This window comes from Tetrao urogallus (assembly GCF_951394365.1).
Source record: "Tetrao urogallus genome assembly, chromosome: 2".
Lineage (NCBI taxonomy): Eukaryota > Metazoa > Chordata > Aves > Galliformes > Phasianidae > Tetrao > Tetrao urogallus.
Genome location: NC_136814.1, coordinates 4,229,486 through 4,256,325, shown reverse-complemented (window position 1 = coordinate 4,256,325; position 26,840 = coordinate 4,229,486). Strand labels below are relative to the sequence as shown.

The window sequence follows — 26,840 nt, the reverse complement described above, 5'->3', positions numbered from 1 at the left end:
GAAACATCCAGCAGTGGGAATTATTTCGCTGGGAAGCCAAGCTGCCTGCCTTATCTACCAGATGTGCTGATGGGAAACCTCAAAGGCAAAAGCTCAATATCTGAATTAATCCATCATCAGCTACCACTGTCCTCATAGGTTCAGGCATGCACCGTTACACTTTGTTTCCTGCACCTGGCAAGAAAAAGTTGACGTGCAACTGTTGATAAAAAATTCCTATGCTGATTTCTGGCACCATTTAAACTCTACCTGATGAATGAAGATTACATTGACAGGACGGCCGTCAGATTGTTTCATTGTGGAAGTATTAAAACTTGTTCTGCGAGGCTATTAGAAAAAGTAATATAAAACTTACCTAAAATATACCACAATAAATTTAACTACATAAAGACATTACAAAATCTGGAGCTTTACGCAAGTTGTGCTTTTTAAGAGGCTTCCCTGAAATCAGACGCTTCTGCCCTAGTTTCTGCCCTGGTTTCAGCTGGGACAGAGCAGATTTTCTTCATAGTGCCTGTTATGGGGCTGATTTGGTTTTAGGAGAAAAACAACCTTGGTAACACACTGAGGTTTACTTGTTGCTGAGCAGAGCTGTACAGAGCCACAGATATTTCAGTTTTTCAGTAATGTCCTGTCAGCAAGGAGGCTGGAGGGCACAAGAAGCTGGGATGGGACAGAACCAGGACAGCTGACCTAAACTGGCCAAAGGGATATTCCACACCATATGGCATCGTGTGAGAAGCCTATAAGGCTAAGAGCTGGTCGGGGGCAGCCACTGCTCAGGGACTGGCTGGAATTTGGCCATCTCACTGGGAGGCAGGGAGCGAGAGGCTGTGTGGCGTTCAGCTGCTTGCTGGGTTAAACCACAACCATTCCATAGAATCATTTAGGTTGGGAAAGACACAGGCAGAAGATGATCAGATCCAACCATCACCTTTCGTTACCAAGTCTGCAGCTAAACCACGTACCTAAGCACCATGTCCACACATCTCTCACACACTGCCAGGGACTCCACCTCCCTGAGCAGCCTGTTCCTCACCACCTTTTGCATGGTCTCTAATCTAATCTCACCTGGCACAAGCTGAGTCTGCTTCCTCATGTCCTACCAGTTGTCACCTGAGAAGTGAGCCCTCTACAACCTCCTTTCTGGTAGTTATAAAGAGTGATGAGATCTCCCCTCACCCTCCTCCACACAAAACAATCCCAGTTCCCTTGAATGTTCCCCCTAGGTCTTGTTTTCTCGTCCCTTCACTAGGGATATTTAGCTTTGACAACTTGGCCACGATCTCAGGCTTATTCAGGGTGGTAAACTATAGATTTTAGGACCAAATTTTATCTGCTGGTGTTCAATGAAAGAAATTGCTATTATCTTCCCTGATTGCTTTCCCATGAATAAAGAAACCTTTTCCATAAGGCATGGATTTGCCCACACCTGATATGGATTCTGGAGATGCAGTCCAACAAGTCAGAGCAGGCTGGGTGGAAGTTGATGCACCTACAAAATATGCTTCAAATGAGAGGCCATTAAAGGCTTGCTACGAACAGAATATTCACATTGATCTCCTCAGAGGTGTCTAGCCATTAATAGGTATTCATTCATCTATTCCAAAAAGAAAACAAAGAGTTCATTCATCTTTACAAAGACACAGAACAACAATCCTTTTCAGGACTTACTGCTGTGAATATGTATATTGACCCTGAAATAAATCATTGGAGTTTTGTTGTTACTTTCAGTAGAGGTCAGTTTTCACTCAATCTTACTTTAAGGCTTGCATTATGCTTGGGACACTCACTCCTTCTCTAATTTGAAGAAAAGTGGCTGAGGTCTTGTGTATACGTTCCTTAAAAACAGGGCTTTGAACCCACGTGGATAAATCTGTACAAAACATAACATGGGCCGACGTCCCTGGGCTTAACTCTGTTTTAGCACAACCTACATTGGTTGCTGACCAAGTGCAGTGCCATGAATACAGAGCAGTTTTAAATCCAGCTATGCAGGGTCCATTGAGACTGAGTTTTAAAGTACATATTTAAGCAGCTTTAACTTTCCAGTACTAAAACTTTGAAACAGATACACCTGATGCTTCTGCATCTCAGCAAGCTTCATTGAAAGCTATCAGGGCTTTAAAGAAAATAATCAAATAAGAAACATTTGTCAGTCAGCAGAAAGTTAGCATTCTCTCAAAGGCTATCCAACAATATTCAATCTACATTGTGTCTTATAAGCATTAATGTGGTTATTTGGAAAGATCAGATAAAAATTGCTCGTCTGACAGCAGAATAGTAAATGTTACCCTCAGGTTGCTCCAGCTACACTGCATGTTGCTGTTCTAAAAGACTGCTTGTTCTTAAGATAAAACAAAAAGCCAGTTATGCATCTTGAACGGTAAGGATGAGCATTCGTTTTCACAGGCACAAACATCACAAATCCAAAGCATGGTAATTAATTTCGATGACGTAGCTGTGGACAGGAAGCTGAAAACAAGGCAGGCAAGTGTAAACACAGAGGGGAAAAAAAAAACCCAAAACGAAACACCAATTACATCAGTGAAAATCTCTTCTCATGCACACGCTTCAGATTGGTGTTCCTACAGCAGTAACGATCTACCAAAAAGTGCACTGTGTCAAAAAAGACAAAACATGATCATAATTCAGCTTTGGTAGGGACAAAAGCAGTTTCTGCATGCCTTAAGACCTGTCATTCTACCTTTGAACCACCGTGCAAGGAAGGCACCGTCATGCTGAGCATGAGGGGTCACATTTTAACACCAGCTGGGACAAAATCAGGTTGGAGCGAGCTGAGGAAAAGGCTCTTTCATCTCCCTTTGAAACATTCACTAAGGATTGCCTGAAACTGCCAGGAATGGAACCAGAAACACCTGACTGGTCCCAAGACCAGAGCGGCCTCAAGCTTAAAGCTGACCCTTGCTTTTGGAAGAGCAAAAAGTGAATCCGAATCACTGCTGCATTCCGAACCACACCTGAGCCCAGTGCCCCAAGCCCACGGCACTGCTGCCAGGCGCCCCATAACCTCCCTGCCCCACGTGGGCAGTCACTGAGGTGCTCTGTGCCTGTGTGCCTTCCCCCACACAGCCTGCATCTCGGGAGGGAGAGAGCCCCTCTGCTCCATCAAGTAAAGCTATTAACACACCCTGCGTGTCAGTAGAACTGTCTGAGTTCTGGGTGGACGCTAAAAAAATCGCCTAAGTTTTTGCTTTGGGGACTTTTCCACAAGCTAACAAACTGGACAGGCTCTCCTCTGTGGAGACAAAAAAACATTCAGTTGGTCTTTTCTGTTCCAAACCAGGTCTGCACTGGTCGATCTGGTTGCAAATCGTAAGCGCATCTCTCTGGAACTATCAGCACAGGAAGTGCTTATCACGTCGTTTATGGCACAGATACCGGCAGTCCAACATACCTTCTGCTTCTGCTCAGAGCAAACAGCTGGCAGAACATCCCTGCTCAATGCACAAGCTTCAAAACAAATGTCAGGTTTCACGCGCAACACAAAGCTATGAGACGCTACAGTATTTAATGCACACCAGTAGGAAAGGCTCCTAAAAAAATACTCCTGCGGTTTTTGTGCCGTGGGATAGGTAACAGCTATTTCGTAGAAATAGATCCAACTGGCTCCATTGGAGCAGCAGTATAAATACTCAAAATAGAAGTAATAATAGGCCCCGTAGGCCCTGACGTGGAACTTTTGTTTTGTTTTCCCCCAAATCTGTTCCTTCTGTCAGCAAGGAAAACACTCTGCTTCCAAACAACTGCATCCTGCTACAAGGAGTATAGCTGTGTATTCGTGGGGTGGATTTTACTGAAATGTGCCACATCGTTGCTAACGTTGTTGCATTTGAGGAAGTATTTTAGGCATTTTAGTGGTTATTATTAATCTCATTAACAAAGAAGGAAAGAAACGACCACACACACAAAAAAAGCAACAAGAAGGTACAATGGGCTTCCTAACATGGGCACACTTATGAGAAGACTGCTCCAACAACAGGCTGCATGGCTCAACAGGTAGCAAGACAACTATTTTCCAGAATTAGCAGTGATAACACAGGCATGCCAATGGCTCTGTTCTCTGTCCCTGGGCCCACCCATCTTCTTGCCAGGGATCCATAAGTATGCGTTATTTGCTGAGGCCAGCAGGTCATGGCTTTTTCTGATGGACTTCTCCAATGGGCACAGTGCAATGGCTGCCAAAGGATCCACGCATTCAGCATAACCAAGAAAGAAAAGAAGGTGCAGAGCTGAATGGAAGCCACAGGGTGTAAATATTTTGATTTACATCATTCTGTTCCAAAGAAAAGCAAGCAAAAACAAACGTCCGAAAGTGAAAACAAATTGATAGCTGGATTTATCAATGTGCATAGGATGGGTTTTTTTTTAAGTTTAGCTTTAAGTTGTTTTTTTTTTGCTAAGGTTTAGGAGGGTTCTATGGTTTCATGTTTTTTTTTTAAAACCTAGGGTTTGCTACGTCTTTATTACCAATATTTGCCATTGCTTGTACCATAGACAAAAACATTCATCTAGTTGGTATTATATTAACACACTTGTAGTAGAACATATACAAGAACGGGGAAAAAATGAATCAGAAGTGATCAGTGCTTAAAGTAAATACAACAGCCAGCGCTGGCAAGAATCCACAGTATCAATACAAACAAATGTAGCCGTGATAGTGTTCCTGATGGGGTTGGATCTGCCTGTGTATTAATACAGAATTATACAAAATCTAGCAAGGATACTGGAACAATGAATAGCTAAATTTTCACAATAACTTAAGATCTGTGAGCGAGTCTGCGTTGTAGATTAATATTACACATTTCAAAAGTGCCATCTCTCTCTCCATCTTCTTCCCTCCCAGAGGAGGTGTGACGAATCCACATGATCTGCCATCAGAGAAGTTCAACTGTTTAAGAAAAAGACAAATATCTGGCCAGGTCCAGTGTATTCTTTAAAGAGTGGCAAACAATGACTTCAGTAACTGTGTCTGTGCAAAATACGCCTCTTTCCTTTTAAAGAAACCAGTGTCTGTAACTCATTTAGAAAAGTTTTGACACGTACTGATGTCCTCAGAACAAATAAGACGTGAACTATAGAATCCCCCCAAAACTACAAGAAATCTGATGAAGCAAATAAAGTTCTGACCTTCCGTTTCCAGGTGTAGATGACAGAAAAACAGGACGCCTCCTCGGTAGCCCTGCTGGGCTGGCAATCAAACTATTGCTTGGAAATACCACAAACACCCTATTAATAAAACGCCGACATCAATAACAAAATAGTAGCAGTGTTTATCCTTTAAGTCCGTGTTTACCTTCCATTCCTCATCACACCTGTACAGGATTCATGATTTACGGTGCAGTCACTGTCTGTTGCCTTGACAGTCTTCTCTGAATAAGCAGTCAATCCACTCGTATGTTGAGTACCTTGAATTAAATTCCCATATTACACTGCCCTGTGACTTTTGGATCGTTACAGGAGACCCAGAGCTCAGAAGGAGAAGCTGCAACACAGGATGTTGATCTCAGGCAATAAAAAACCACAACCAAAACAAACAACAACAACAAGAAAAAAAAAAAGAAAAACACAACCAAAAAAATCCCAGAATTCTCCTCGAAAATCAGCCCCTGTATGATGTACCCTCTTCTGCATTGTAGCAATAGTCTTAAGACATAAATTAGATTAGTCTTCCATCAAATAACTTAAAAAAGGAATTGTAGCAGACCAGTTTTGCCTGGCTTGATGCCAGTTAGCAGCCAGTTCATCTAGAGACCAGTCACTGTTCAAAAACTGAGCTAAGAAATCACATGAATGTTGAAAAAAAAAAAGAAAAAAAAAAGAAAAAAAAAAAGAAAAAATATCATCTTCACATCGATGCAGGATTTCTTCCAGGTTGTGGGGGTCAGGGAGAGGGTAAACCGAGATGGGGCACAGGTCCTATGGACAGGATATACTTCACGACTTGGAGGTGCACCGCTTTCAGGAGATGCCAGCCGTGGTTTGTATTGCACAGGTAAGAAGGACGTCCCTCCTGACAGTCTGCAATGTGCGTTAGTGATCTCTGCACATGGGCAAGTTCACAAAAGTGAAAACATTGAATTCTGTCATGATGGAGAAACACAGGAAGATGCCATACAGGGAAAGGCACACGCACCCTAGCTTCTTATCCAGTTTCCATTTGTTCATGTGCACGCCGAAAACCTACAATAAACACAGAGTAAGCCACCACAGCAGGATCGGTTTGATAAAATGGTCAATCCTTTGTCAGTTACAGGAGCACGAAAATGACTGTGCCCACACCAAACACCATCAACTGGAAGCAGTTATAAGGTAGGCACTGCAACAAGTGAGCTAAAGCCCGCTGCTACAATCAATCTGAGCATCTCCCTCACAGAGCTTGGGGCCATATTGACTTGCATTCCCTTGACTGCTGGCCCAATGGCCTTAGGTTTCTGCAATGAATTTCACTTTGGTAATTCAATTGGAAGTGCTTTAAAAGGCTATACTCCCTTCTATTCACTTATAACACTTCCAGTGCTTCTCTGTCTCTCAATTTGGAGCTGAACCAGCTAAGGCTGTGCCTGAATTTGCCTAGTTTGCTTCAACACAAACTTCTTGCAGTTAAAGTGCAGGAGAACTGTGCCCGTGTGCTGCATGGGGTGCTCCCTGCCATAGCCGCTGGTCTGGGGAGTTGGAAGATGACACAAGGATATATTCATCCTATTCTCTTTGTTTTTCCTAGTCTACTTTCATGATGGACTTGGCCAGGTCAGGGAACAGGAGCCACTGCTTTCAATAGAAACATTGGCACATCCCAGCACAATTTGTTCTGGCCCGTGTTGTATCTTGGAAGGTTCTTGCACAGCAAACTGTGCAGCATTTACTGTATCTCTTCAATAGGAAAATGCATCTTTTCATACTTCAAGGAATCTGATTCAATGTGAGCATGCTAAATGACTGGGGATTACTAGTGGACTTGCCAGAGGTTATCCTGGGGAAAACATAAATACAAGAAACATCCTATGACAGTGATAGCTTCTGTCAAAAGCCAGATTAAAGTACTGGGAAGTTTACAATAGCAGCGACCATTTCTATCCCTTAACAACAGCCTTTGCAATCACAAGTGCAGCTGGAGGTGAGAAAAGAATCCAGTGAAGGAAATATCCATAAAATCACTCTTTTGAAAATAAAGGACAAAAGACTATGTACATACTGTGACAAAAACAGATGCCAGCAAGAGACCAACAGAATAGATGAGTCCTCTGCTGTTTAACCGGATCTGGAAAAGAAGGAAGTTTACAAAACCACGTCACAACTTCAAGCAACAACAATTCTCTCTGCCAATCATCCAGTAAACCTCAACTGCTGAACTGCTGGACTGCCTTGCAAGCTGTCAAAGCCAAGTCAGATCACTGCATCGTGGGTATTGCTAATGTGGTGATAAGCAGCACTGCAATGTTGTGATTGGCACCACGTGTAACTGCTGAAGCCCTCCTATCATTTTGTCTCACGGCCAGAGAAAAAATGCTGAACAACAAGCTGAATATTATTCCCAAATTCTAAGCAATTATTTAGCTTCGTTCCCCAAGTGCATCTGAGAGGAGAGTCTGACTTCCAGAGTGGAGGATGGGGCTATCAGTCCTGGCATCTCGCTAAGCTGAGCCTGCAGTGAACACTCAGGAGCCTCTGTGAAAATCTGTGCTGGAGACAGGCAAGCATGCTGCAAAAACAGTGTGGGGAGGGTATCTCTCTTCACCTGGATGTACCATTTGTGGTGGGGATGGGCTGATGGTTGGACTTAGCAGTAGCTTTCAACCTTAATGATTCTATGTTCAACTACCTGTGCAAATGGCTACAGCACAATGGCCATTGGCTCTGAAAAGTACTGCTGTGTTTCATAAGCTGTAAATGTGTGTGTGTGCAGAGGACCTGATGATGTAGTTGTTACATGCAACATCCATACAGCACTCTCACCAGACTGACTGTCCAAAGAAATGAAAGATTTGAATTGCTTCAGAATGTGAAGGCCAATTTTGGCACTAACTGCTTAACTGAGAGTGAAAATGTCACGGTCCCACTGGTAATGTGAACTCCGGGTTCAGAAGGAAGCCTATTTCTGCAGCTATAGAAGTCTCCAAGGCCACTTCCACTTGCAGCTTCTATTACCGGTCTCAAGCAAACACTGAAGTTTTGCTGAAATAAGAACTGCTCCTGGGATGAGACATACACATCATGTTCTGACCCAGGAGATGCTTTTCTTCAATACTGTTCTCCCTGAGGAGCCAGGGCAACCTAATGTGGGGCTCTGTGCACACATCAATGCTGCATGTACAGTAGGTCCTCTTCAGCTTCCACTGATATGAACGGTCCACAGAGGACAGCCAGCCTGTATTGCCATCTTAGTTACTCTAAGATGCAAATAAAACACAACACAAACCTACAAAGACTTCAAACACACTAACTTTGTATAACAAAAAACTAAAGCCAGATCACCCCTACCCCAGACTAGCAGCAATTGTGCAGGAAAGACAGATGCTAGTTAACAATAAAGTCCCATCTGGATTTTTGTCAGGAATTCAGCATGACCAGGGCCAATGTCTGTAAGAACTGTCAGTATGAAATACACCAATCGGAAAGGAATCTACAGAAAAAGGAAGCAAACGAAACAGACTGCATTATTTTAGCATGGAAAATGTCTGAATTCAAGCTGAGGTGCAGACACTGCTTCTCAGTTACAGCACCAACCTCCACGAAGAGAACAGACACGTGGAAGGACGACAGATCATCAGGCCCCTGACTGCAGTTTGCTGAGGATGCTGCTTCCAAAAATATTTGGGGCTGCTTTATTTGGAATATCTGCAAGGCCCCTCCTTGGAGGTCACTCATGGGAATAGCTGTTGCTGTTAAGAATTATCCAAAATTAAGAAACGTATGCTAATTACTTAAGACACGTTGATGAATATAACAGGAACGTACGTCGTGCTGCTTATCCCATGAGGGCAAAGCAAATGGGGTAACCTCAGCAGCAGCGCGAGCACCGGCTGCCCCTCGTTGTGGTACTGCACTGAAAAACTCAAGTTTCACTCCAGGTGAACATTTTTCAGCTCTGGTTTTAGTTATCTAGCAATGTTCCTGGCCCAGCTATTAGCTATTAATTAACCTAAAAGACAACTTTCCTTTACGAAGCTTGGTCGGTCCTGCAGAAATAAAGGATTTCCTGGGAGGAAAGAAAGGCTGTTTTCTAATGCACTTCTTACTTTCTGCACCACAAAGATCAGGCTGTTTGTTAGGGTCGTTGTCTTTTTTCAGATTACCTCTGGACAGTAGGATTAAAGTCCTTCCATGCACATAGTGAAGGGTGGTTTCCTTGGGGGAAAAATGCTAGCTGAGGAATGCACTTTGTCCGGAAGCTCATTTGGCTGAACCACATACAGATCACAGCTGTACTTTGTGGAAGAAAAAATGAGACACTGAGTGCAAATCCTTGTCAATGAACTCAAAGCGTGATAAAAGCTGTGCAGAATACCAGACGTGACTCAGGGGGTGATGTGTACATGGCATCTCCCTGCCATGCCACGGAACGGGCAGAAAGGGCACAGAGCAGGACAAAGAACAGGCAATAAAGCAGTGAGAAGGCAATGAAAACCAACAGAAAGATAGAGCAAACTGACACTGATATAAGCCTGTCCTCACAGCAGAACTGCCCTGGGAAGGCTGTGAGCTGGTGTCCACGGATGGGTGCAGGGTACAATTCCAAATGCACCAGACTTGGGAACACACTGTGCAGTGTTAGTTCACCTGCATGCAAATGTGTAATTAGTATGGCTTGCTGACTGAGTGCAAAGCACCTATGCATAGTGTGCACAGGACAATGGCACAGTTCAGCTGCTGTGTCGAGGGCCTCTGGCTTATTTAAGACAGCCCTGGAGAAAGCTGATTCACAGCAGTACGAAACCTCCCTCATAGCAGACACAGTTCCTGCTGAAGCCTGTTGCCCAGACACTTTTTCCTGAAAAGGTTTCTTGGAGCAATTCAGTGCTTTGAGATCCTCATATTGAGAAGACAACCAAAGCTATCTAGGTTTGTTCAGGTCAAAGATGCAATAGTGCATGGTCTCAGAGGGATATTTTTTGCTAAATATACTCACTCCACTGAAGAAAGATTTCCTGGGAGCCAGCTGAAACTCACTGCCAAGCTTATTGGGGGGCTGCAGCCAGAGGGCTTGGAGATGTTCTCCATTAAGTCTTGCACTGGTGCTTCAGCAGGATAAAAGCACACGTTCCCTTCTATCAGCTCTGCTACTGGGCACTGAGCTATCGAATTCTTGCAGTAAGAGTAACCAGAGGCTCTGCCAAAGCTCTTGGCTAGCCAATGTCTAGCTTTAGAAGAAGAAAAATAATGGAAGCCTTCAAACATTAATAAAAATAATGTTTGTTTCCAACAAATGCTGCTGTTACTCATCTAATACCAGCAAAGAGAGCACAAGCTTTCAAATGTGCTTGGTTCAGATTTGCTCCAAGCATGCTGGGCTTTGGAAAGCATTGCCACTAAATAGTGCACAGCAAGGGCTGCTCATCAGAGGAGTGAGGCAGGTATGACAGCTTCCCAGTTTTCTCCTGCTTGATAACACAGTAGAGGTTTTCCTGCAATTCCCTTCTATTTAGGCCTGCACTGAAGCCACCTGCCCACAGCAAAGGCTGCAATCACAAACAGCACACAAGGAAGCACGCTGCTTTAACTCTCCCTCCAACCCTGGCGACCTCTCAAATTTTCTCATGCAATGCCACTTCACCTCAGAAAGAAACACAAACGGTGGAATGCTTTATGTAGCACTGATCAATGGTTCTGAGATACTGTTACATCCAAATTAGGCTGAATGGCCACTATTCACTTACTTTTTCCATTCCACAGTTGACTACAGAGTCCTTCTGTGGTTGGTTCTGGACTACCTGCTCCTTTTCACAAACCTCCCATAAACTACAGCTCTGAAGTTACTGTTTTGACTGATGAACTTCTTCTGCTTCACTGTTGTTCAATTCAGCCTTTTAACTGTGAGTGCAGGAGCTCAAAAGACTCTGAAATCTGGTACAAAATCTTAAGAAAAATGTGTCCTTGATCTGTCACATCTGGGTACAAATCAGCCAAGCATCCTTCTCAAAGACACGTGGCATTTCCTCGAGTCTGTGCAATGCCTTTCCTCAGGGTACATGACCACATACAAGCCTGGGGAAAACAATACTAGAAAAGCTTCAAAACTCACATGAAGGAAGGAGATTTAATTCCAGGTTTAGCAGAAAACAGGGCATCAGCTGGAATCTTCTTAATTTTGGAAGTGAAGGCTCAAATCTCAGCTCAGACATAGGAAATGCTTCTACTCTAGGGAAAACTTTCTGCAAATGAAGTGCTTGCTTGTACTGCAAGAAGGAAAAGTCAGCATTCCCGAACTGTCCTTTGAGGCTTGGCTTGTGTCTAGCAGCTGAAGCGAGCCAGAAGAACTCTGTTTTGACTGATTACACATGAAAGGCTTGCAGAAGTTCAAATCTTACTTTGTCTGCATTTAAATTGAGGCTATCTCCCTGCATCCTGTGTAAAAAACATGAAGGTGCTGTCACCAACCCCTGCTCTTCCCAGACAGCTCTTGCAGGCAACAAGAAACTGAGGGTAAAGCTAAACAGCAGAGGAAAAACAATGGAAATAAAATCAATGTAATTCCATTCTTCAGTTTTCCTTCAGCTCCTGGCAGTTGCTGAAAGGAAAACAAGGAGCTGGTGCCAAAAACCAAACTGGTTTTGCTCCAGGGCTCAAGTATGAGAAAAATTACCTCATTCGGGAATATTAAAAGGACTCTACTATGTTTCCAGTACCTCGGTTGCAAAAGTCACAGGTCCCAAGTCTGCTTAAGTATCCTTTTCCTGCAGTGCCTTTGCCAGACAGTGGAAAGTCAGAGTAAGCTCCTGCATTGCCCAGGTCTTGCCATGAGACAAAAGGGGAACTCCACAAATTGGAAATTCAGACACATGCTGCATTCCTGCATGTTTCAATGGCATTTCTTTCCCAGGGCTCTTTTGAGACACCTGAGAAAGCATTCCTGCTTAGCTCCATCACACCACTCACTCTGCAGAAGGTACATACCCCAGGGTATGCAATGTGGAGCGCTGTGCATAGACACTGAAGGTATTAAGCAAGAAATGCAGAAGTTATGGTTGGAGGAAATTCCTCCGCTGTTTGGAGATTTAGAAGGGATCAGATACTTTTGCTTTGATACAGCATCATCATCCCTGTCTCCCTGGCTGGGGAGCAAAGGGATTCAATAGATGCAAAGTACTCCAGAAGCTTTGGAGATACTAGATATGAGCCTCAGTGTCCACCTGCTGCCATGCCCATCTTCAGGCTTTTGGGATCTGCGAATAAATTAATCCATTAATACCTGCTGAGTTGCACACTGCTGCTAGAGTAATTGCAGCATATCACATTGCAGATGCAACTGTGAAAGATAGAAAGCTTGCTTGCTCAAGTTACTTCCCCTGAGTGTCCACTTACCACTGGATTTTCTCATCTAGGAACTAGAGTTTCCCCACCTCCTTCTGTGGATAGACCTGAATGCTCTTACAAATGCAGACATGAACAAATGAGTCCGGATGCTTACCCTTAAGCTAAAATTCGTGTTCCCTAAAATACTCCTGGCTCATGTCTGTTTTAATAGCTTCAGATCTTAAAAAAAAAAATAAAAAAATATTCCAGAAGGGAGCAATTGGATACAAGACACAGAGCAAATGTCCTCCCACTCTGGATTTGCTGGGCCACTGGGGAAGGATTCTTACAGGGTTATAGCCTCAGTAACATGTCCAGGACTCAGAGCTGAGATGAGAAAACAAACTTTTTCAAAGGCCTGTCTGGGTCCAGAGGGATGCTGCTTTATTTCCAAAAGCCTTTCTGGCATGCTGGCCCAGCCACAGTTGATATGATGAGGCCAGAGCTGCAGCAGGAGGGCGGCCAAGTGACTGCTGAGTAGCAGTGACAGAAGCTCCATAGGGAAGCACAACCAGCCACAAGCTTGTAGGCTGTGCCTCGACCAAAGCTCACTGCCTCCAACCAAAACGCATCGTCTGTGCAAACGAGCTCTGAAACATCCATGCCTTTTTAGGGAGCTTAAGGAAGGCTCAGACCCAAACTCTTTGTACGAAAGGTGCCAGAGCAGACTGCTCTCCATGTGAAGAACCCCACAAACCTCCTGAGGAGCTGCTTGGCTGGCTACAGCATGAAGCCACTTCCCTCACGTGGCTGAGGAAGGCCAGGAGGCGCACACTCACAGGACACCATGCTGTGTTGTGCTCGTGCACACTGCAGCACAAGGAGGAGAAAGGGAACAGACCCTGTCCTCCTTTTCAGCACAGTAACATGTAGCAGAGTTCTGCCTTTACATCAGCACAACAGGGAACACAATTTGGCCACGGAATTCTAACTCAGGCAGCCTGAAATAAGAGATACCTTGGCAATGGGATTTTACAGTGTTCAAGATGTTCAAGAAGGCCCTGAGCGTTCAGCCTCTCACAACAGGAGGGCTGTTGGGTGCACATGGGAAGCTCTTCTGTTTTAGAGCTTAACTTTGCAATCAGGCGGTCTTCTTTTCTTCTGGCTTCCACAAAATATATCACTGCCATAAAAGCTTCTCTCTTAAAATGCACTGACACTATTTTCAGCAAGAGCTTAACTTTGGTACAGTCTTCCTACATCAGGGAGGAAATATTTGGGTGTCTGTGAAAAAGTAATCACATTCAAGCAAGTGCTTGGCTTTGGGCTGTTTTCTTAATCTTTACTTTTAGAAAGCTCTTTCCCTTTGTATACAAGACAGGAGAACCACAGTTACAATTACCATGTATGTGTGCATGTATGTGGGGTGGTGGAGATATGAAGTCTGCTTATCCAAGGATTTGGAGAGGAATACAGAAATCGTAAGTGAAAACTAAGAGAACCCTGTCTGCTAATTGTGGGACTGTTTCCAAGCCTGTTTTTACTACCCACGTGATTGCAGCATACAATGAACATTTTGGGTGTGCAAAACAGTAGCAACATTGTTGTGTCCCCAGGAAAGCTGGCTGCCTCTGCTCAGTGACTTGTTCTCATTCTTGTCAAGGAAACAAACGTTAACGAATGTAGATGAGCTACAGATAAGTCACTCCTTAGAGAAAAGGATTTTATTCCTACAGCACTGCTTGCTTTTGTCAGTCCTATATTCAAGGAAGGGAAGGGGGGTAAACAAGGAACTGCATGCTGCCTGACTAACACCCGGGAAGGTGATGAAGCAAATAATCCTGGGAATGATTTCCAAACATATGAATGACAAGAAGGTGATTGGGAGATGAAGGGAAAATTGTATTTACCCCACCATATACCCTTCCATGACAAGATGGTTGAGGTGGTCTTGTTGATCTCCCTTCATACATGTGTTAATTGCACTGACTTTTGACACTGCCTCTCCTACACGCTCACAGCCAGAGGAAGAGCAGATTAAATACACAGGTGATGGAGAGGGCTGTTAGAAGATGAACTGCTGTGTTCAAAGGTTGTGTTCAGCTGCACAGCATCCAGCTAGAGGCCAGTGGTGTAGCCCAGGGGTCAATATTGTTTCACACTTTCAGTAATGGCATGGATGATGGGCCAGAGGACAAATCTCGGCAACTTTGCAGCCAATACAGAACTGGCTGGAGTGGCTTGAAGCACCAGAAGGCTGGTGTCTTCACCAGGGACTCCGAAGAGGTGGGAAAATGCACTTCATCAACATCAACAAAGGGAAATGAGAAGTCCTGCACCTGAGAAGGAAATACCTCATGCACCAGAATGCACCGAAGCTGATCAGCTAGAAAGCAACTCGGCTAAGACCTCCTGGTCCTAATGGACACCAAGAACAAGCCCGCAATGCACCCTTGTGGCAAGCAGCACCAACAGCAGCCTGGGCTGCCTTCGGAGATACGTTGCCAGCAGGTGGAGGGAGGGCATCCTTCCTCTCTTCTCAGCACTAGTCAGACACATTTGCAGAGCTCCCCAGTCTAAGGGAGATAGCTACTCATTGGAGAAAGGGGATGTAAGGATGACTTAAGGGCACTGCAGCAGCTGAGAGTCCAAGAGAACTGGGACTGTTCAGCCTGGAAAAGAGAAGGCTCGAGGGCATCTTCTCAGCATGTGTAAATACCTGATGGAAGGGAATACAGAAGGTGCAGCCAGACTCCTCTGAGTTGTACCCATTGAAAGAGCAAGAGGCAATGCACACCATTTGAAATACAAGAAATCCCATTAAAAGAACACTTCTAGCTTTTTACTGTGAGGGTGGTTAAAACACACAGCTGGGAGAGGCAGTGGTGTCACCTCCACCCTCAATGGTATTAAGGAATCAACTGGACATGGTCCTAAGCAACCTGCTCTGGCTCACCATGCTTTGAGCAGAGGTTCCAGGCCTTGATAATCTCAAGAGGTACCTGTCAAGCTCAAACATCCTGTGATTCTATAGTCCTAACTTTGCAGTCAGTTAGTGATTGATAGGACCAGGGGGAATGGTCTTAAACTGAGACAGGGAGCTTTAGGTTGGATATGAGGAGGAAGTTTTTCACACAGAGGGTGGTGAGGCACTGGAACAGGTTGCCCAAGGAGGCTGTGGATGCCCCATCCCTGCAGGCATTCAAGGCCAGGCTGGATGTGGCTCTGGGCAGCCTGGTCTGCTGATTGGTGACCCTGCACACAGCAGGGGGTTGGAACTAGATGAGCACTGTGCTCCTTTTCAGCCCAGGCCATTCTATGATTCTGTGATTGCGAAGAAGAATCTCTCCTGTTCTGCTGAGCGCAGTCCAGCTAAAAGCAAATGCTACATCCCTCTGGATTTCATGGCATCTCTTGTTCTATCTCAGAAGGGAGCTTCCAGCAGTTCTGTGCATGGTGTGCATCTGCCATCCTTTGGGAATTACCTAGGGGTTCCATTAGTTTTGGCTAGGTTTTCTCAAACAGTAGAGCTGTGCAGTGTTTCCAGACGGTAATCACGCCCTGAAATACCCCAGTTATTCAACAGCTTCCTTCACCTTTCAGTGTGTTAACAGTTTAAAAACAGTACAATTTTTCTTACTAAAAGCCCTACATTCTGCCCATGCATTTACCCTGTTTGTCTTATTAAGCCAATCTTATTTGGAATATATTCAAGGGCACAAAAATGCTGCATACGCAAGTGAGTTAGCTTATTTCAGCTCAAGTTCCTGCCTTTAAGGAGGAAATGGAAGTACTTGTCCTCCAAAGGATGGGGAATGTACACTGACAGTAATTGCTGCTATCTCCAGCACAAAACATAGCAAAATTATCTGTTCCTTCAAAGCCCACCCACATAATTTGGGATTGTTTTGATAGCTCTAGTTAGTCTCTATAGAAGCTTGTGTTTAAAATGAAAAGATATGCACAGATAAACAGACTGCAAACAAATGTGAGACTTACGTATGATCCATAATTCACTGCTAGGGTCTGCAAAGCCCACGGGAGTCCTAGGCCGATTAAAATATCAAAAACATTGCTTCCAATGGAGTTGGACACGGCCATATCCCCCATACCTGCAGGAATGGAAACCACGTACACTCAGGCATGTCTCGGGAAAACACACATGGCATATTCTGCATAAATCCACAGCACTGGATTTAAATTTGGCAAACAAACAAATAAACCAACAAGAATCAAACAGTGAATTTCTGGGAGGCTTCAAGTTGCTGACCATGCCATAGCTTGCTGCACACCATCACTAAGAACCTCTCAGCTGCTTTGCAATAGCAGCAGAATTCTTTTCCTTTGTGCTTGCCATCAACTTCAGCCTCAGGAAAAGGGCTCTGAATGTTTTTACATTGAGGACACACTTCTTAAAGAGGACAATGATGCACAGAAGCAACTCAACAGCAGCCTGACATCTCAGTGATGAACCCACCTTGCCTTGCTACGATGAGGCTTGCCATGCAGTCTGGCACGCTGGTTCCTGCAGCCAAGAAAGTGATGCCCATTATCACGTCTGGAATTCCCAGCGTGTAGCCAATGATTGTCACCTAAGGAGTGAAACAGAACTGTCAGGTGATTTATAAAGAAAAAAATCAGAGAGCAGCTTGGGCCAGTTCTGCAAGATGCTGTGAGACAGCGCTTATTGCTCAGTGCAAACTGATGCTTTCTTTGAAGAGAAGCAGTGACAGGCTTTTTTCACTTCTATGTTTTTTGTATGTTCACCACTTGGCAGAGGAAAGCACTGACCTGCTATGCACTCTCTTTGATTAGCTGCTTTCTACCTTTCATCCACTATTCTCCTGACTCTAAACTGGAGGAGATGCTATATGGTGGCTCACTGCCCTCTCTTAACAGACTTGCCCAACAATGGCATGCAAACAGCAGCTAAGATGACACCGAAACATCCCTGAAGTTCATTACACTCATGTTACATAAATGTTATATATAGGAACACGTATATCTGTGTCACTGCAAACAGTTCCTTTTGGCAGAGAGGAGATACTTATAAGCTGACACAGACCATCATTTGTGCACCAGTGCAGAGCCCAAGCCAGGCCTCCCTTTCTTCCCCGATGCCAGTGCCTCATACTTCTGCTGAAGGCTACAGCCCAATTTTTCAAAGCTGACAAAAACTACTTATGTTGCCTTTCTTAGGCTGCTTTCTGCTTTAGTTGGTACATACCATCCACACCATCATGTAGGAGAAAGCTGCAATCCAGAGGGTAGAAGAAGCAAAGGTAACCATGAACCATTTCTCCAAGTGGGGTTTGTTACAGTTGGGCACTGTGAAATACAGCACAAAGCTCAATGGCCACGTGAAGAGCCACTTCAAGATTTCCATTTTGCCAGCTGTAAAACAGAAGATGGGAAACAATCATGATTCTAGTTAATACGTAGGTCGCTCTGAAAGTAATGCCTCCTACGGAAATGACAACAGATACAAAGGGGACAATAAAATCGTTTGATAAGAGTAAATTCTCAGCTACAAAACAGTGTTTTTCAACAGTCACCACCCATTCACAATGCACTTTTACCAGGGATGAACAACAGCCTGTGTTCTACGCTCAGAAAAACCTGCACAAGTGGAAGTGACCCACTGCTGCTGTTGTCACTGCTGAAACGCACCACCCACTGCCTGTCTGTGCTACATCCACTGCTTGGTGTCATAACCATTCAGCAAACATCAGTAAATGTCACAGCTGTGCTTTTTTTCCTATCACATGGGTGGTGGTCAGACTCTGGAACAGTGAAAGACTGTGGGATTCCCATCCTTGGAGCTAACTAACACTCAAGGGTGGATGCAGACTTTGGCAACCTGCTCTAGTAAGACCTCCTCTGAGCAGAAGTTTGAACCAGACAAGAGGTCCAGAGTCACACCAACCTTTCCCATACTATAAATCAAGTGCCACTGTCTGTAGAACATCTAAATTATTATCTTTAAGGCTCAGCTTTTTCCCCCTGCTTGAACTACAGTTATGTGTGGAGATCTGAATAGGAGCTCCCAAAAACATGTATCACTTGGAAATGGCAGAAACAGTCCCTACAGTTTTCTGTCTTGTTTCCAACACCCTAGATCTCAACAGCTCTGGGATGACTCAAACGTAGGGCAGCCAATGGAACGAGATTGGTCTGCCCAGAGAGGGGCCCAGGTTTCCCCAGCTGAGGTTGCTGCCTTTCCCACAGACTGCAGTGGCAGGGCCAACACATGAGCTGCAGTTGAGCTGCACCAACCAGCCCAACACGCTGAGAGGCATCTTGTGCTTTCCAATTAACTGTTACCTGTGACCAGGAACTGAGCTCTGAGGTACAGGTACAGACCCCAAAGTATGTCTAGATATAAAGAACAAAATATTTTACAGTGAGGGTGATGAGGCACTGGAACAGGTGACGTAGTGTTGTGGTTGATGGCCTCAAGGAAGACAAGGGGAAGTCTCAAGGCTTTCAAGGCAAGGCTGAATAAGGCCCTGGGCAACCTGAACTAGCTGTGTTTTCCCTGTTCACTGCAGGGAGTTGGACTAGATGGCCCTCAGAGGTCCCTTCCAGCTCTAAGGATTCTATGATTCTGTGCTTTCTGGCATACTCAAACTCAGTTTTGCTTTCTGGAACAACACAAACCCACAAGTTTCTTACTGGGTAGGTCAAAAGGTGTGTATGGCCCTTCATGGTCATCATCGTCATCATCTTCTTCCTCTTCCTCATCATTTTCATTGTTCTCATTATCCTCATTCTCATTCTCTGTCTCATTGCCAGCCTCAGCCACGTCCTCGTCTCGCCGTGTGCCATTCACGCCCCGCTCAGACGAGTTGCTTGGACCTGTTCCATTCTCCACAACGTGCTTGATAGGTATTTTGATTGCTACTTCTGATTCACCGTTGGTGTAAGTCCTGCTGTTGATCAGTCTTTGTCTCTGTTAACACCGACACAAATTCTTGTTCAAAGAGAGATTTTTTAAAATGTAATGCTTGCTTTTTATTTTTTCTTCAAGAGAAGGGGAGGGACAGAGAAAAAGAGATGTGCAGAGTTCTATAAACACTTGGTTTTAAAAGCAAAAACGGATGGATTTTGGTCATGCATAATGCAATAGCTGCTTGCAGGAACTAGAAAACAACACACAGATATAGCTTTTATGAGATAAGAACCAGTAACTGTTGAACTGACTGCAGGGATACAACAAGACAAGGGTCAGAAAGTGCAGTACCATCTTATAAAATAAAGATGTTAACAGCAGATCAGATTAATGCTGCAGGCATCTGCTGTGAGCAACAGCTACAGGGAGCATAACCACATAATAACCTGAAACTTTCTCTACTAAAATCTCCATGGGTACAGATAGCAAGGGATGATTTAGTATGGATGTCGTTAGAAGGATGGAACTGGGAAAAATGCACACAGGGATCCAAGAAAATCATAGAGGTCTATTTTGACCCGAATGCTGCCACAGGCAAAAGCAAATTCAGAATGAGAAAGAGAAAGAAAGGGGAAAAAAGAGAACAGACATACCTCATTGATGAGCATGCGGCTGGCCATGGAGAGACGTGTTTTGGGAGGAAAGTGGCTGGTTATCATGATCCGCAGCCCAGCCTCAGAAAATGAAAGCTGGTGTGGGTAAGCAGACAGCAGCTCATCCACCATGATCACCGAGGCTTTACGGTGGAAATTCCCTGCAACCAAGAAACAAAGAGAAGCTGAAGACTTTGCCTACCACCAGCCTCTCTTTCCATCTTATATGGCATTCAGCAGAACAAATCTACAGGTTCCACAGGTCCTTTGTAAGAACTACTCCTTCAGCCACTCCACAGCCTCCTCTGTATTTAATTCCTGACTTTACACAGCAGGTTTTATAAATAAATGACCAATACCGTATCTCCATTCATTCCCACTGATAGCAAATAAAATCTGTTCTGCACAGATCATTGTAGGCCTCTGTTAAATGGATCACTGCTTCAACAGTGGTCACTGCTGAGGTGAAGAAGTTGCTGCAATAAGGAAGTATTAATTCCACTATTATAATTTGCACTTGTGTGAGGATATTGGCCTCGTCCACCATCACCTCTGTGGGATGGGCCAAGAGTCCTTGGATTGAGACAGCAGAGGCAGGATTGGGACACAGCAGCAGGGAAACCCAAGATCTTTCCCAGCACAACTGGCAAATGTTTGTATTATCATCATCATTCTTAGTCCTACAGCAGAGCACCTCCACAGGCACTTTCTTTATTCTGAGGATGCTTCTATGGTTTGGGGTAGACATGCAGGTCACAAAAATCAAGGCCAGACAGCTTTCCCTGGTGACTTTTTCACATTAGCATGTGCTGTGTACCACCGAAACCCTCCTGCTTTCTTCTTCGTGGTCTTCAGTTCAGAAAAGTGGAAGTTTGGAAAGCAAATGTAATTACTGGATGCCCTCAGCACTCTGACCAGTTGAAATCAGGGCTGTTTTTGACCCAGCTGCACCACTCACCCATTTGAGCCTGCAGAGGCCAAGTAAACATAGGAACAATCTTCAAGAAGATGAAGCAATCCTTTGGGCTTCCTTCCTCAGCCAGTTTAAGAAACCACAAGGTTTCAAGACCAAAATGTACCAGTCTGAGCAGTGTCATGCAAAGAGGCATTCTGGTGCAATTTAAACCAAATCCTACAATCAGAAATGCCTCATTTGTGTGCAGTCCTGAGGACACTGGGTAAACCTGACTTTATGCTTCTGCTTTCCCAGCCTAGTTGCACTGGTGCAGTGCAGTTATCTGGCCAGCACAGTTCCACTGTTGAGATTCCAAGGCTACAGAAAGCTGTTCCAGTAACAGCAGCTTCCCCAAACCACAGCACACCATGCTCACAAAAGCTTTCCCTCTGCTCAGCAACAGGCAGTAATGTGATAGCAGGCATCTGGTAGACTCAAAGAGTCTGATGTCAGCAAGAAAAAACATCCACATTTCATGTTCAGTTGCTTGCTATATATATACTAAATCTTTCAATCACTTTTGTGGGAAAACAGCTGGTTTTGTTTGTCCTTTATGGAGTCAAGCAGAAGAAAAAGGGCAGCTTGTCTGTACACAGAGGTCAGGGCTGCTTTAAATAAGACACAACTCCTCAGTTTAAAGCAGTGACTTGGGGAGTCTCTTATTGCTGAGGATAGGTGCATAATAATCCAACATTCACAACATGTGCTTGCTGCCTGTTGCAAAAACAAAGTGTGATCTGTTACACCCTGTGTATGCAGTTTAATTTGTGCTCACCAATGCACACACTACTGCAGCTGAGCTATGGAAGCAATGATTTTTTTAGGCTAAGGAAATATAAGTGAGGCTTAAGGTGCACCTCCCTGCCTATGCAAGTGCTGAGCAGACGTGCCCAGCCCACAGTGCACAGCGGGCAGACAAACTTGTAAACACTCAGAATGATGCAAGCAAGCAGGGTGACTTACTGGAACAGTTACCTTTCTTTAGTAACACCACTGTGGCATCGCAGTTGCTGTTATCATCCATTTCCGTGTTATTTGCCAATCCGTTCACCATGTTTGCAGCATTTTTTGTCTTCCTTTCCAAGCAGTGTTGTATGGTAGAGTTGTACCTGCAGAAATAAAAGGAATTCTAGGTGTACCTTTGCTGCTTCTACATGGATTTCTCGACACTCCTACATTCAGTTCCTGGCTTTAAGGACATCGAGGGATAGATAGTGTGCTCAGCTCCCACCAAACTGCACGCAGGGCAATGCCTCTGTTCCCAGAAGGCTTGGAGACGTGTCAGAAATCAATCATGAACAGAGCACATGTCTGTTTATCTACATGTCAGTAATATTCCCATAGCAAATAATGCTTACTCATCATTGTGCAAATTCATTTATTATCTGCAGTCACTCCTGAGTATGAGTGCTATTTTGCCTGCGAAAGCAAACCAGAGAAGTGTGAGACCACGTGCCAAGTTCTGGCCTTGACCTTGAAAAGAATTATATATAAAATAAATATATTTGCTTCTTATCTTATTTTGAATAACCAGGAACTGACACAGACATGAGCTCAGGATCTCACCACCAGACTCCAAAGGAAGGGTGGACCGTTGTGAGCACGTGGCTGAGGCCCCTATAACCACACCAACAGCCAGGAGGTCAGAAACATCTGTTCAAACTACAGCATCACTTTAAGAAAACAAATCCACTCTAGATTGAAACAGCACAGCTACCTGTTTTGTTGGCCAGTGTTGCAAGAGTGAACCTGCCCTCCATATTGAAGTTTCTAATTACTAGAAGTAAGAGGAATTCTGACTTGTATTCTATTCTACCGAGCTTGTTTTGCTGCTCTCACTGAGAATTGCTCTCCTAATATTTACTCTGTTCATCATTTCAAAACAAACTTCTACCCTTACTTGTTGAGAAAAGACCACTGGTGCGCTTGGTGGCTGGTAGGTTTTGTTTAATGTTCCAGCTTAAATCCGGGTTTCTTTTCCACTGGCTTTTAGAAACAGGGCAGGAGGAGGGGATTTGAGGAGCAGAACAGACCAGCTCCTCCAGCATCATCCGGTATGAAGGGAGCTATGCAGCTCAGATGCTCATGAAATCGGTGCTGGCTGTGCTGCAGTTCTATTATGGGTCTCAGAGCAAAGAATAATGAAACACAGTGGGGTTTTGTGCCCACAAAAAGGTAGAGAGGAATCTCTTACTTCATGATAACAATGTAGATGGCATACATCAGCACCAAGACCAAGGACTCCCACCTGCAAACAGAAGGAACACAAAGTGCATCAGAGCAGGACCTGGTGCTGAGCTCCTGCTGCCTGCTGTGTACTGAAATTCATGGGTTATGTTCTCGTTTGGGATTTTGGCACCTCACACTAAGCATGCCAAACCTCACTCCTGGCAGTCCAACACTCAGCTTCCTCATCGATGGGTTTGAGTGGGGCACGGTCAAATATAATTGGGTCTCCAGTCAATTTCAGTTAAAAACAAAACAAAATGAAAACGAGCCATTGCAAAACTCAGCGTTTCAGAAACCCTCTGAAATTAAACACAAATCCCCCAGTAAGAAAGAGTGTCAGAAAACACACAACCCAAGCAACCTGACTCCCCCTACTGCTTGTGATCTAAATAACGCTGGCTGAGGGAAAACAAAGCTACCGCTGTCACTCTCCCAGCTGTGCTGCAAACACCACGATCTCAGCAAAACTTTTGATTCTCAAACCCCTTCTCTTCCCACGAACCCTGTGTAGGGCAGCTTTTGTGGTGCAAACAGGAAAAACGAGTAGGAAATATAGCCAGATTCACTTACCAGGAAACCTTTTCGTCGTAAATAAACTGTGGAGGGAAGATTAAAAAAGAAGCGTGTTAAACAAGAAATGCATGACAGCATGCACCAAGGCTGCAAGCCAAACCCCCCAGCAGGTGGCAGAGGGGACAGAGCAACCTAGGGCCTGGGGCAGTGGCATTAGGCTCTCTTCTGTCTCCCTGGGAACCTTTCAGCTCTCAAGTTTCTCCCACCTAGAAAAGCAGAGCAGCATTCCTCCCTAAAGCCCACAGGGTCCTGTGGAACCGGCGCTGAGCTGAAGAGGTGACAGGGCAACAGGTGACCTGGAGGAGCTGCACCAGCTGGTCTCAGCAGAGATACTGCCATCCCTCTGTGCTGTCTTTCAGCAGCAGCTGGGCTGTAGGTGTGCAGATTTACAGCCACTTCCACACCTGGTGTCAATGACAGGTGCTCCAACAACACTGAAAACAGCCCCAGGGCATGATTTCCTTACAAGCTAAGCTCACAAGCACTGTTAGAGTCCTGGTCTGTACATCTGAAGGTTTCCTCCTGATGCTGTGCTCCTGGGGAAGGAGTGATGTTTTTCTCCTGCATGTTTAAGACGCCGTGTGTTGGGGAATACCAACGCTGTGCCATGGATTCCAAGGGGTTCACACCCATCTAACCAGCCTTGGCTTTTGGGGTTTGAAGAGGCAGGTGTTAGGAGGTCACCAGCAGATGGCCGTCATGTTCCACCGCTGAATTCACCAGCACCAGCAGATGCTGGAAGCAAACGGGATTGCTGCGGTGGCCTTGCTGGCAGCATCCCTCACTCTGCTTCTCTTTCCATCTCCAGTGGGCCTCCGAGTGAGCTGTGCTCTAGCTGCCAGTCCCAGAGCTGGGGATGCTGAGCCTGGCTCATGCTGCAGCCGCAGTGGGAAGGGCAGGGCTAGGGCAAGGATGCTCACGAGTGGTCCAGGGGTCCTACAGCCTTGGGCTGCACCCGGTGGACCAGGTGCCAGCTGGCAAGGCTCTTGCTGGCCACTTGGTCCTTCCCAGCACCTTCACCTGCTTTCAGCTCAGTGCTGTAGGCAGGAGTGGAAGCGCTGTGTACGCCACTAGGAAAACACACCCAGAGCAGCGGTGGAGAAAACCAAGGGAAAGGAAATGGGCTTTAGAAATTGCAACAAAACGCTTCCCTGAAGCTAAAGAGCCTGTAAATAGCAACTTGTGTTTGATAGAGCAGCAAACAATAGCTGTATTTGTTACTGGAAGAACACATGACAGCAAGACATTATGCATGCTATAAGTCACAGCCCCAGTCATGGTGATCTAATCTGACAACAGCTATTTTAGGTTGCACTGTGTTGGTGTGGCAGGGCATGAAAGCTTGTGCATTGACCTTTGTGATTAAAAATAGCACCCATCCCACTTCTTTCACTAATGACAATGACCGCGTCCTTTCGAGTTAGGAAACACTGGGATCTTTTTTCTTTCAAAGGAAAGAAGGAGTAACAGTTCTTGCCAAGCTTTAAAAGAAGACCAGCTTTGTAATATAATTTTAAGGTAAAAAAAAAAAATAATCATACAGCTCAATCAACACGAGCTAACAGTGATAAAGAAAGTTGGCCCACTTCTAACTGCTGTGATGTGGAGCTCACTCACTCTTATCAGCTGGCATGGAGCACCAAAGAGGTGAGTTTGCTGCTCTGCGATTTCTTACTGCAGCACTGCGAATCCTTTGCTGGTTGAAATGGAAGGAGATAAACTCACGTGGATTTACCCGGCAGAATTTTAAGCTGCTGCATTTCAGCGTTGGCAGGAATGTATTTATCTCTTCTCAGGTGTATTTATGATTAGCAAAGGCACCTGTGGAGTGTAGCTCATATGAGAGCAGCACAAGCTGCTCTTCAAAATAACGTAAGCTCAATCTTCTACAAAGCAATATTATCCTTCAAGAAAGATGATTATATTCTGGCTGCAGCAGAGTCTCAATGCCCCAGCACTATTATCCCTATATAGTGAAGTGTTTAAATGCTTCCTAAAATGTAAGGCCCATACAAGTCTAACAAATGAGAAAACAGAGTGCAAGTTGTGCTGCGCTCTGCACAGAGCCAGCAGCACGCCTGCCAAAGGAGAGATGGGGGACTGGAGAGGCAGAATCCAAATATCAACATGCTGACATCTCCTTTTGATTCTACCTTAAAAGGAGATAAAGGATCCGAACCGCTGCAAAGCCTGGGGTCCTTAGCTAAATGATGGAGAGGAGAGAAAATTCTTGAAGTGAAGCAGTGTTTGGACTCTGAAAGGAGAATCCTCATTTGCCATCTTCTGATGAGGAACGCTACATAGGACAGGATTGCTAAATCCCTCGGGAGCTAAATCTTTAATCACTTAAAATGTTCTCTCTTCTTCTAATTTATCTCCGTTTTTCTCTAACAGGTGTTTAAAAAGCCTGTGCAGTGATTGCTATGGAGTAATGCTGAAGAGATGGGGGCCTGTTCCACATCTTCCAAGCCACAGTTGGCCATGAAGTGCTTTGACATCCGCATCGCAGTTCTGGCAATGCCTCCGAGCCCTACTCTGGCTGCACAAAGGACCTTGAACCTCTTCAGGTCTAAAAAATTACAGTTCTCTGATATTATGGGGTATAGTTCCAAAAGAAAAGGATTTCTGCATGAAACCCCCAATCCAAACAAGTGGCCAAACGGCAGGCAACTGCCCACATCTGTGCTTTCCTTGGAGTAAACTAAGGGAATCATATTGCAGAATCATAGAATGGCCTGGGCTGAATAGGAGCACAGTGCTCATCCAGTCCCAACCCCCTGCTATGTGCAGGGTCACCAATCAGCAGACCAGGCTGCCCAGAGCCACATCCAGCCTGGCCTTGAATGCCTGCAGGGATGGGGCATCCACAGCCTCCTTGGGCAACCTGTTCCAGTGCCTCACCACCCTCTGGGGGAAAAACTTCCTCCTCATATCCAACCTAAACCTCCCCTGTCTCAGTTTAAGACCGTTCCCCCCTGTCCTATCACTATCCACCCAACACCTGCTAGATGTCTTTATGCTCATGCAGTGTCATCTATTACAATTAGTGGATGTGGTGGAGTTC

General features: G+C 44.9%; 1 protein-coding gene across 1 annotated transcript in view; it reads right to left on the bottom strand.

Moving 5' to 3' along the window:
* Nucleotides 1-6,054: 6,054 nt before the first annotated feature.
* SLC24A3 (solute carrier family 24 member 3) overlaps nucleotides 6,055-26,840 on the bottom strand; it is a gene marked incomplete at both ends in the record, with an annotated part of 130,183 nt that continues 109,397 nt past the window's right edge. Inside the window, 10 exons of the mRNA XM_079532954.1 lie at nucleotides 6,055-6,204; nucleotides 7,217-7,282; nucleotides 16,474-16,586; nucleotides 16,952-17,066; nucleotides 17,702-17,868; nucleotides 19,150-19,426; nucleotides 20,020-20,180; nucleotides 21,938-22,083; nucleotides 23,169-23,222; nucleotides 23,774-23,799. Coding sequence (XP_079389080.1) covers nucleotides 6,055-6,204; nucleotides 7,217-7,282; nucleotides 16,474-16,586; nucleotides 16,952-17,066; nucleotides 17,702-17,868; nucleotides 19,150-19,426; nucleotides 20,020-20,180; nucleotides 21,938-22,083; nucleotides 23,169-23,222; nucleotides 23,774-23,799 — 1,275 coding nt within the window. The remainder of the gene's footprint in view (nucleotides 6,205-7,216; nucleotides 7,283-16,473; nucleotides 16,587-16,951; nucleotides 17,067-17,701; nucleotides 17,869-19,149; nucleotides 19,427-20,019; nucleotides 20,181-21,937; nucleotides 22,084-23,168; nucleotides 23,223-23,773; nucleotides 23,800-26,840) is intronic.